Genomic DNA, 12,345 nt, shown 5'->3' on the forward strand with positions numbered 1-12,345 from the left:
GACAGACCTCTGCGGGGCAGCCCTGTGTGTGACAGACCTCTGCGGGGCAGCCCTGTGTGTGACAGTCCTCTGCGGGGCAGCAAGGTGTGTGGCAGACCTCTGCGGGGCAGCCCTGTGTGTGACAGACCTCTGCGGGGCAGCCCTGTGTGTGACAGACCTCTGCGGGGCAGCCCTGTGTGTGGCAGACCTCTGCGGGGCAGCAAGGTGTGTGGCAGATCTCTGCGGGGCAGCCCTGTGTGTGACAGACCTCTGCGGGGCAGCAAGGTGTGTGGCAGATCTCTGCGGGGCAGCACTGTGTGTGACAGACCTCTGCGGGGCAGCACTGTGTGTGACAGACCTCTGCGGGGCAGCAAGGTGTGTGGCAGACCTCTGCGGGGCAGCACTGTGTGTGGCAGACCTCTGCGGGGCAGCACTGTGTGTGGCAGACCTCTGCGGGGCAGCACTGTGTGTGGCAGACCTCTGCGGGGCAGCAAGGTGTGTGGCAGACCAATGCGGGGCAGCAAGGTGTCTGGCAGACCTCTGCAGGGCAGCACTGTGTGGGGCAGACCTCTGCGGGGCAGCACTGTGTGGGGCAGACCTCTGCAGGACAGCACTGCAGACAGCATGGGGAGAGCAATTTATCGGCTGCTGTGAGCTGGAAAAAAAAAAAAACGAACACTTTTGGCTGGTAATTGAAATGCGGAAATCTTTGTGAATTGACATTTCTTGATATTTCCAAAGGTAATTACCGCACAAGTCGGTATTTTACCTCACTAGTCGGGAACTGTGATTTTCTGTGCGGTAGCAGGTTTATTGAATGGTAACTTGGAAAAGTGATCGGTAAAATCAGCTGTTTTCAGCATTACTGAATGTGGTAAGTAGAGCCTATTGTGTGGGGCAGACCTCTGCAGGACAGCAGTGTGTGGGGCAGACCTCTGCAGGACAGCAGTGTGTGGGGCAGACCTCTGCAGGACAGCAGTGTGTGGGGCAGACCTCTGCAGGACAGCAGTGTGTGGGGCAGACCTCTGCAGGACAGCATTGTGTGGGGGAGACCTCTGCAGGACAGCAGTGTGTGGGGCAGACCTCTGCAGGACAGCAGTGTGTGGGGCAGACCTCTGCAGGACAGCAGTGTGTGGGGCAGACCTCTGCAGGACAGCAGTGTGTGGGGCAGACCTCTGCAGGACAGCAGTGTGTGGGGCAGACCTCTGCAGGACAGCATTGTGTGGGGGAGACCTCTGCAGGACAGCAGTGTGTGGGGGAGACCTCTGCAGGACAGCAGTGTGTGGGGGGGACCTTTGCAGGACAGCAGTGTGTGGGGGAGACCTCTGCAGGACAGCAGTGTGTGGAGGAGACCTCTGCAGGACAGCAGTGTGTGGGGGAGACCTCTGCAGGACAGCAGTGTGTGGGGCAGACCTCTGCAGGACAGCATTGTTTGGGGCAGACCTCTGCAGGACAGCAGTGTGTGGGGCAGACCTCTGCAGGACAGCATTGTGTGGGGGAGACCTCTGCAGGACAGCAGTGTGTGGGGGAGACCTCTGCAGGACAGCAGTGTGTGGGGGGGACCTTTGCAGGACAGCAGTGTGTGGGGGAGACCTCTGCAGGACAGCAGTGTGTGGAGGAGACCTCTGCAGGACAGCAGTGTGTGGGGGAGACCTCTGCAGGACAGCAGTGTGTGGGGCAGACCTCTGCAGGACAGCATTGTTTGGGGCAGACCTCTGCAGGACAGCAGTGTGTGGGGCAGACTTCTGCAGGACAGCATTGTGTGGGACAGACCTCTGCAGGACAGCATTGTGTGGGACAGACCTCTGTAGGACAGCATTGTGTGGGGCTGACCTCTGCAGGACAGCAGTGTGTGGGGCTGACCTCTGCAGGACAGCAGTGTGTGGGGCTGACCTCTGCAGGACAGCAGTGTGTGGGGCTGACCTCTGCAGGACAGCAGTGTGTGAGGCTGACCTCTGCAGGACAGCAGTGTGTGGGGCAGACCTCTGCAGGACAGCATTGTGTGGGGCAGACCTCTGCAGGACAGCAGTGTGTGGGGCAGACCTCTGCAGGACAGCAGTGTGTGTGGGAGACCTCTGCAGGACAGCAGTGTGTGGGGGAGACCTCTGCAGGACAGCAGTGTGTGGGGGAGACCTCTGCAGGACAGCAGTGTGTGGGGGAGACCTCTGCAGGACAGCAGTGTGTGGAGGAGACCTCTGCAGGACAGCAGTGTGTGGGGGAGACCTCTGCAGGACAGCAGTGTGTGGGGCAGACCTCTGCAGGACAGCATTGTTTGGGGCAGACCTCTGCAGGACAGCAGTGTGTGGGGCAGACTTCTGCAGGACAGCATTGTGTGGGACAGACCTCTGCAGGACAGCATTGTGTGGGACAGACCTCTGCAGGACAGCATTGTCTGGGACAGACCTCTGTAGGACAGCATTGTGTGGGACAGACCTCTGTAGGACAGCATTGTGTGGGACAGACCTCTGTAGGACAGCATTGTGTGGGGCTGACCTCTGCAGGACAGCAGTGTGTGGAGCTGACCTCTGCAGGACAGCAGTGTGTGGGGCTGACCTCTGCAGGACAGCAGTGTGTGGGGCTGACCTCTGCAGGACAGCAGTGTGTGGGGCTGACCTCTGCAGGACAGCAGTGTGTGGGGCTGACCTCTGCAGGACAGCAGTATGTGGGGCTGACCTCTGCAGGACAGCAGTGTGTGGGGCTGACCTCTGCAGGACAGCAGTGTGTGGGGCTAACCTCTGCAGGACAGCAGTGTGTGGGGCTGACCTCTGCAGGACAGCAGTGTGTGGGGCAGACCTCTGCAGGACAGCAGTGTGTGGGGCAGACCTCTGCAGGACAGCAGTGTGTGGGGCAGACCTCTGCAGGACAGCAGTGTGTGGGGCTGACCTCTGCAGGACAGCAGTGTGTGGGGCTGACCTCTGCAGGACAGCAGTGTGTGGGGCTGACCTCTGCAGAACAGCATTGTGTGGGGCTGACCTCTGCAGGACAGCACTGTGTGGGGCAGACCTCTGCAGGACAGCACTGTGTGGGACAGACCACTGCAGGACAGCACTGTGTGGGGCAGACCTCTGCAGGACAGCACTGTGTGGGGCTGACCTCTGCAGGACAGCACTGTGTGGGGCAGACCTCTGCAGGACAGCACTGTGTGGGACAGACCACTGCAGGACAGCACTGTGTGGGGCAGCACTGTGTGGGGCAGACCTCTGCAGGACATCACTGTGTGTCAGTTCAGTAAGACTGTTTCACATGAGCCTTATGCAGAAATCACCTGCTTCAGCTATGTTACTCTCCTCCCAAAATTCAAAAGTTTACTAAAATGCCCACTACTGACTCCGCCCCCTGTCCGTCCAAACCTTGGGGTGTCCAGATTTTTGGACCATTTTGTCCAGGGAAAATAAGAAATTGGGTTGGCAACCCTGCTTAAAGAGAGTCTCAAGCCATTATAAAATCTTTTTACCTTCTATTTATCTTAAGCAGTATAGGTAGAGCTGAAACACCGCATTCCCAAGGCAGAACGAGGGCTTTATACCCCCCCAAATCCCAGGGAAAACATCCATGACTTTCAAAGTCATGGATTTTGCTGTCCTGGGAGGCAGAGCTTAGTGCTGTAGCTCTGCCTCTACTGAAGTCAATCTGCGTGCGGATCTCTTCCTCTCCCTGCCCCTCTCTGTGAAGGAAGACTGAGAGGGGCAGGGAGAGGCGGCAATTGACAACAGTAGAGGCAAAGATACGGCACAAAGCTCTGCCTTTTTCAGGAAGCGCTGCCTGCATTTTGCCCCGGGGATTTGGGGGTGATAGAACCTCATACTGCCACGGTAATGTGGTGTTTCAGCTCTACCTATACTGCTTAAGAAGCTTGAAGCCAAAATAAAATTTACTTTTTACCTTCTGACTCTCTTTAAGGGGCCCACTGGTTGTGTACACAATCGCCTTGTAAGAAAGAGTCTATTCCTAATGCCACTGGTATTTCCCTGGCACAAATTTCAAAGAGCTGGCTAAGAGGGATATCTTTCAGGAGGCTGACCACTCTGAGGTTGTAGCGCCAGGAGCGATTCTTCAGATCTTGGCATGTGAAATGGCATTATCTTTAGATAGGAAGTCAATCAGCAAGTTGGCCTTATGCAGCTCATCCTCACAACTGCTGATTCCCTATTCCAGTGATGGCTAACCTTGGCACTCCAGCTGTGACAAAACTACAAATCCCATCCTGCCTCTGCCTTCCCGAGTTATGCTTAGAGCTGTCAGAGTATTGCAATGCCTCATGGGACGTGTAGTTCCACCACAGCTGGAGTGCCAAGGTTAGCCATCACTGCCCTATTCCAATTCTACCTTTTTTTTTTTGCATGTTGCTGTAGATCCTGTTATATGCCCTGGAGATATTTTTGTTTTATAGCCTACTGTATGGCGGCCTGTATATCTGGTGTGAGTGCGCTTCCCACCTTCTCCTCCAGTCTTTTGCAATTAATGTGTACTTCAGAGTGCTGCATGCTTCCACCCAGTGATTCATCATCAGATTCCCCCCTTGGAGCTTGTGTGATGCCTCTGCGAACCTCCCACTCATGCACACTTTGTGGCCTTGCACTTTCTGCCCACCATCTTAGAGGAATCACTCCCATACTTGTGGCGCTGTTTTTTTTTTTTTCCAGGGCTGGAATGAATTTAAACTGTAATTAAAAGAGAAAATATTATAACGTTCTATTTCTCAGATAATAGTCATCATAAATAATTTATATATACAGTAATAGTTGTGCTTAGTCCACAAAATGAAATAAACCAATCAGGGGCGTAACTAGACATCACTGGGCCCCCCTGCAAAACTTTGGAAGGGGCCCCCACCCCCTCGCTTTCTGCACAGGAAAACTGAAGACCAATGTGTTTTCCCCATGCAGATAAAAACACTTAGAATTAAAGGAAATGTCAGGCAATCTATGCTACCCCCAGATCTACTTACCCGGGGCTTCCTCCAGCCCCTTGCAGCCGACAAGTCCCTCGTCGCAGCTCTGCTCCCAGTACATACATACACATACACACACAGCCGTATTATTTTACTACATGAGAGCACATGCTACATGGAGGAACAATAATGACATGCTGAACAGAAGATATAGTATTCACTGTAACTTTGGCAAAACATTCAGAATGTCACTGATTGATACTCTTATTAGAGGATCTTAGACTCAGTATGAGACAACAAGCTATTAATGAGGCAGCAGTCAGACATCAATCTTACCCATTCCACTTTGTCCAGTAATTAGACACTATAAGGTCACTAGCCTGTGTGCGATAAGAATCTAGGAATCTCTCTAAGGGAAGGTCTACAACTTTTTTTCAACTGTGACTGCTTTGTTTGTAATGTTGTACATGAAGTCATCAGAACTCTGCTGCAGTGTGAGACAGATGTTTTTTTTACGAACCCTAGGAAGCAGGGACAGTGTACAAATTCCAAAGTGAGTATGATTCCTTATCTGTGTAGTAGACACATGCAGTCAACATAACAATGGTACGAGAGTAGAATACGTTTTCTCTCCATGCCCTTAGTTGTCAGTCTCTCAAACTTTTACCCCCACAGGGCCCCTGTGGCTTCTGGGCCCCCCTGCGGAGGCATCCCTTGCAGGGTCTATGGTTACGCCCCTGAAACCAATCAAAAATAAACCAATCAAAAAATAGTTACTTGTGCTGCTTCAATAAAGCAGTCCCTGTATTTTTAAAGTCAGATACTGTATACATATCTGATTGTGACTGTATATATAATGTGTACACGGGAATCTCTTTTATATATACTAAATAACATCTATGCTGTAAGAATAAAGCCTGATGTGTAGCTGTGTCACTAAAAGAGATGGTCAATGACATGCAAATAATTCTGCATTGATGCTGATTTATGCAAATGTATGCACTCTCTTTGCTCATGAAATCAAATAATTTGATATGTTTTTAACATTTGGTTTGATGACTACGAATTAAAGGGTACCTGAGACGGATGAAAATAAAAGTTTTATACATACCCGGAACTTCCTCCAGCCCCCTTCAGGCCAATCAGTCCCTCACTGTCCTCCTCCGCCACCTGGATCTTCTGCTATGAGTCCCGGTAATTCAGCCAGTCAGCGCAGTCTGGCTGTGTGCCGCTACCAGAGCCAGGAGCATTCTGCACCTGTGCAATAGTGCTGCGCAGGTGTAGTACGCTCCCGGCAGCGGAGTGTGTGCATGCACACTACGCCAGACTGGCTCAAGTACGCGGGCGCTGTAGATAACGACCTGGTGAGGTCGGCCTCTGAACTTTCGGGGACCGGGAGCCAGCGGCTGAGAGCGGAGCTGTGGCGAGGGACATAGCGGCTGCTGGGGGCTAGAGGAAGCCCCGGGTAAGTAGATGTTGTTTGATTTATTTTATTTTTTTGCAGCCTGGATATTCCTTTTTAAAGAGACTCTGAAGCAAGTCTAAATTCACTTTTTTAGCTTGTAGCCATATTAAGAACCATAAACCCTGCTAAACCGCCGCTATCCCGCAACAAAACGAGGGGTTTATACCTCCAAAATCCCCCCTTTAAAAAAACACGACTTTCTTGGTCGCGGATTTTGCTGCTCCTGGAGGCAGAGCTTTGAGCTGCAGCTCTGCCTCCGCGCGTCTCAATCGCTGCGCTGATCTCCGCCTCTCCCCACCCTTCTCAGTGAAGGAAGATTGAGAGGGGCGGGGAGAGGTGGCGATCAGCATGGATTGTCGCGCTAAAAGGCAGAGCTAAAGCCCTAAGCTCCTGCCTCAAACAGGAAGCGCTCTCCGGACTGAGCAGAGGGGATTTGGGGGTTATAAACCCCTCGTTTTGCCACGGGATAGTGGTGGTTTAGCAGGGCTTATAGTTCTTAACATGGCTACAAGTTTTTAAAAAGTGAATATTTAGACTCGCTTCAGAGTCTCTTTAAGTGCTGCCTAGGCATGTACAGATAGAATTCTCTCAAATTCTTATTTGAATGCTCCTTGTTTTTGCTTGAAGTATGAAATCTTGTGTTTTATTCTTCACATTTTCAGCGTACCATTGCCCACTGAGGTGTGAAAAGTTTCACAGCAGTTGTCAAGAACCAGAAATTCAAGTATGCTCAGCCCTGCCACACCTTCTATAGTACAAAGAGCAAATACTGTCTGATAAAGCTGAACTTCTCTTTTGCTGTATTTCTACTTCCTTGTTCTCAGCAATGGCGTTAGCTAATGTCAGCGAGGGGGAGCTTAGCTGCTCCATCTGCCTGAATGTCTACCAGGACCCTGTTATGCTCCAATGTGGCCACAGCTTCTGTAGCAACTGTATAGGAGATGTGCTGGATGAACAAAAAGGATCTGGTCTTTATTCCTGTCCTCAATGCCGAACAGAGTTTGCAGAGCGTCCTGCACTTCACAGGAACATCGCTTTAAGGAACATTGCAGAGAGTCTCCAGCCTAATATTCCAGAGCAGGAGATAAGTGGAATCTTGTGCAACTACTGCATTAACTCTTCAGCACCTGCAATCAAGACGTGTGTCAATTGTGAAGCTTCTCTGTGTGAGGGTCACGTGAAAGTCCACAACAAAGCAGCAGAACATGTCCTGATAGAGCCTACCACTTGCCTGGAGAACAGGAAATGCTTTGTCCACAAGAAGATATTGGAGTATTACTGTAATAAGGATTCTGTGTGCATCTGTGTGTCCTGCAGGCTGGATGGAGAACATAAGCAGCATCAGGTGGACTCAATAAACACTGCTTTTGAGAAGAAGAGACAGAAGTTGAAAAACAATCTTGAGCGATTGTCCTCACAAAAAGCACAGGCCAAGAGTCATATCCAGATGCTTCTTGATCATGAGAATAAAATGAAGAAGGATACTGCTTGTGTAAGAAAGACAATTACCACCTTATTCGTGGATATCAAAGAAAAGCTGGATGCTCTGGAGAGGAGAATACTTCATAAAATGTCATTAGAAGAAACTTTGGTCTCCAAGTCTGTCTCTGATCTAATCCAATATCTGGAAACAGAAATGGACACATTATCCAATAAGATAAGGAAAGTGGAGAAGCTTTGCAGTATGACAGACACATTAAATGTATTGCAGGAACATGGAGAAGACAATGACACTATAACAGAGAAACATCAGGAGATAAAGGGAACAACAACTGGAGTAAAACATTTCCATCAAGAAGAGACTTTTATAACATTTCTGCATGGCCTGTCCTGTATTATAAGCGATGCTAAGACTGATATTTTTGCCCAGACCGCTACAGACATTGTATTAAACAAAGATACAGCTGGAAACACAGTGACCATCTCTGAGGATCTGAAAACTGTCTCTTATGCAGAGCAGCTGAATAATTATCCAGAAAATCCGGAACGATTTAGCAGGAATCAGGTTTTAAGTAAAAATGTTTTTTCATCAGGGCGACATTACTGGGAAGTAGAAACAGAAGTGGAAACGGGTAAAACAGGGGGTTGGAGGTTCGGGGTTGCTTATTCAAGCATAGACAGAAAAGATCAGAGAATGATTGGGGATAATCAGAAGTCTTGGTGTTTGCGATTCAATGAAAACAAGCTCAGTGTTCTCCATAACAATGAGGAGATCAGTGTTGCTGCACCGGCCTGCACACCCAGTTTTGGTGTATATCTGGATTATGAGGCTGGCCGATTATCGTTTTATGTGCTGTGTGATCCCATCAGACATATCCACACCTTCACCACCACCTTCACTGAGCCCCTTCATGCTGCATTTTTAGTAAACAAAAGATTTGTCAAAATAAAGGACTTTGAGGCCTCTTACACAGTAAGACGTTGCGTTTGATGCGACGTTAAGGTCGCATAACGTGCCGATAATGCAACACATTGAAAGACTACAACTTGGACGTTATTTAGCCCGGCGTTTGGTGCGCCGTTTTCATTGCAAAGTGGTGGAACGAAAATGGCGCATGCGTACAAAAAACGACTGAGCATGTGCAAAAAGTTTAATGCAGCTAAAAACGTGTATAACACACTGCATGCAGCACTTTCATTTAACGTGCAGCGTTAGACACCAAAGCAACATCTGCACTGTGAACAGCCCATTGATTTTTCATTGCTGTAAGTTATTGTGCGTTACATGTTGTTGTAACGTGCGACTTTAACGTCGCACTGTGAAAGAGCCCTTAATGACACAAAATTAGGTCATCAGTCATTTCAGGCCAAAGTGCCCACCTCTAACCCTCCAATCAGTTCTAAATTAATATAACATTAGCTATTTTCTAGTATATCCTGTCAATGTGGTTGCAGTGTGTGGCTTCACCACTCAGTTCGGGTGACCATACATCAGGCAATGTATGGGCAGATCGACCAAGAGATGATTCTCTCTATGATCGCATCTGATCAGAGAGAGATGTGTTGCCTGCCCATACACCAGCATACCAATTACTGAGAGGTTTCAGCATGAAATCCCTCAGGAATAGGCCTTGTGATGCTGAATCCACTGCTTCCCCGCCTTCGTTGTTGCCCCCTAATGTGAATGTGTCCACGCCCGTGCATTTAGTACTTTACCTGTCCTCTGTCTCCCGACGTGGTCCCCATTCATCTTCCTCATTGTGGGTTGGCTTCTTACATTTAGCATATGGCGAGTGTGTCATGTCACACACGTGCCTCGTCCTCTACAAAAGCCATGCGGCGATGCAGACATTGATGGAGACTGTGGATGGGGAGACATCAGACATGTAAGGTATTAAATGCATAGGCGGGGGCACAATCACATTAGGGTAAACAGCGCCGGGGTGCTATCGTGTTTATAGCTCATCCCAATATCAAATGCCATTACCGCCGCGCACCTGATCAATCACGTCCACCCGACATCTTGCAGGATGCTTCTAAAATACATTCAAAATTGGTCGACTCGTTGATCAGGCAGGCTTGTGGCAGCACTGATTTGCTGCTGATTTGATAATAATTATCGAATCGGATACTCGATCGGCCGCCAGGTTAAGGGATGTAGGGGCACCATTACTTTAAGCACAAACCTCACTCCTACTGTTGATAAATACTCTGATGTAATTAAAGAATGCTGTAAATAATTGAATCAGTTACCTGGTAGTAAGACCGCCTTACCCATTCAGTAAGCACTGCCTGCTGTCACTATTAGAGCTTGGTGTGACCTAAAGGAGGCAAACTTGGGCATTTTTTTTTTAATTCTAAGGCATATACCCAAACTGTAAAGCGAGTGCCCAGTCACAGTCATGGCTACTCTTTATGTGGTATATTACCCTGTGGTGGGGGAGGATTTGTGTACATTAATTGGTCTGGGACGTGGTGGTTGGACAAAATATTACTGTTCTAAGGTTGTATGTTACATTTAATTGACAATAAAGAACAAATCTGTTTAAAAAAACAAAAAACAATAAAGGGACTGTGGCCATTTCAATCGCCTATGATTGTTGTAGAAAAGGATGTCCGCTCAATGTCCAAAGACGAGTTTATTCAGGACTTGTCCCAACACAGTAAAAGGAGCATGCCATCTATGATTGTTGTTTGAATGTATTTATATTTAGGTGTTTAATAATTTTTGTGCCTGCCTACCATTCCATAATTGTGGCCATGCACAAATAAGCATTATACACAGCACACTTCTGATCCCCGCTGGTCGGGTGCACAGCCCTGGTCCATGGAGCACCAGTAGGGTTGGATTACAATAAGGGTAGGATCACACAAGGCAGAAACGCTAGTGTTGCTTAAAATACTAGCATTAACGTGTTTAATGTAAGCCAATGGGTGCATGAAAAAATACATTTGTTTGCGTTCTGCAATGTGTGTTTGTGAAACACAGAATTTGCTGCATATTTTTCCAAAACGTATCTAAAACACACACAATGTATGCCAATGGTGACGCAGAGGTATTTATGCAATTTTTTTTTGTATAAAAACCAAGTTTGATGATGTGTTTACTGTGCCAAACACAGGGTTTTCACTGCTTTACACATTGCCTGTATAGCTATTCTATTCCTGTTGTGTTAGCTAGTGATTGATTGATTGATTGATTGATTGATAAGTCAGACAGCCAGTATCGTGTCAGTCCATGAGTGCATAGGGATAGGAGTTCAGTTAGGTTAGCTTAGTAGTGCAGGGTAAGCTAGGCCTGTAGGTAGGGATTGGGGTGAGCTTTTAGTGTTGTTAGTTTAATAGATTCAGTCAGTGTTATGCTGGGCATACACGAGTCGACCCGGCGGCTCGATTAGCCACTGGATCGACCCCCGCGCGTCCCCGCGGGCGGCTGGATTGATTCCCGCTCGTCCCCGCGTGCGCTCCTTATCCTCCGCTCGATCCCTCGCTATTGTCCGCCCGCGAGTATCAATCCGATGGGTCATCGGACCTGTCGGAAATTATCAATCGAGCCATCAGCGGCTCGATTGATAAGGGCGCATCGGCCCGTGTATGCCTAGCATTAGACTATTTAATAGATTCTGTCAGTGTTAGACTAGTATAGCCAGCAGCAGCAGCATGAGGGCTCAAACCAACTGGAAGCCTTTTCTAAACGCTAGTGATTTGAAAAAGCTCTTGCTAATGCAATGCTATTTTTATAAAATCACATCCCTCTAGTGCATACATGTCAAACACCGGCCCGCGGGCCAAATCTGGCCCTCGGAGCCATTAAATTTGGCTCTCGAGTGGTTTCGCCACTTTGCATTATGTTTGGCCCACTCTAGACCACAAGGGAAGCTATACTGGAGGTGAAGCCCTAGGACACCAGGGAAGCCATATGAGGGAGGTAGGGTGTAGCACTAAACACTAGGAAACTGTATAGGGGAGGGTCTCTAGACACCAGGGAACTGTATGGGGGTTGGAGGGGAAACCATTAGAAAACAGGGAACTTTGTAAGGGAGTAATGTGGCCAGTAGACTTTGAGGTTGGCCGTGACGAGGTCCCAATGTACAATTTCGACCCACTTTGTATTTGTATTTGAGTTTGACAACCCTGCTCTAGTGGGATCACACCCCATAGCATTGCATTAGCAAGAGTTTTTCAAATCACAAAGCGCTCAGAAAAGTGCTCCTAGTGGGTTTCAGGCCTTAATGTGTCTCTTGTCAGTTTCTGCTGCTTGTAGTGACATGACATGACAGTCTCTGTGCTCTCTAATGACCAGGCCATTTTTTTATAATGCAGCACTTCACAAATGTAACGGTTTATTGCTCGGTCATACAACTTTAACAGGGGCGTAGCAATAGGGGGTGCAGAGGTAGCGACCGCATCGGGGCCCTTGGGCCAGAGGGGCCCTCCCACAATTACAGTATTAGCTCCCTATTGGTACTGTGCTCATCATAATGACTTCTATAGATACTTTTCATATTGGTAATCATTAACAAACTGCTCCCCATCCCCTTCTTGCACCTCAGACACTGTAGTTGCCATT

At 48.7% G+C, this 12,345-nt stretch overlaps 1 protein-coding gene across 2 annotated transcripts in view; it reads left to right on the forward strand.

Annotated features, from left to right (window-relative positions):
- The window catches only part of LOC137521788 (E3 ubiquitin/ISG15 ligase TRIM25-like), a 52,963-nt gene extending 42,601 nt beyond the window's left edge, over nt 1-10,362 (forward strand). For both annotated transcript variants that reach the window (XM_068241521.1, XM_068241522.1), the window contains one exon: nt 6,998-10,362. In XM_068241521.1, coding sequence (XP_068097622.1) covers nt 7,162-8,766 — 1,605 coding nt within the window. In that variant the 5' untranslated portion in view covers nt 6,998-7,161 and the 3' untranslated portion in view covers nt 8,767-10,362. The remainder of the gene's footprint in view (nt 1-6,997) is intronic.
- Nucleotides 10,363-12,345: the final 1,983 nt, after the last annotated feature.

This window comes from Hyperolius riggenbachi, chromosome 6, assembly GCF_040937935.1.
Source record: "Hyperolius riggenbachi isolate aHypRig1 chromosome 6, aHypRig1.pri, whole genome shotgun sequence".
Lineage (NCBI taxonomy): Eukaryota > Metazoa > Chordata > Amphibia > Anura > Hyperoliidae > Hyperolius > Hyperolius riggenbachi.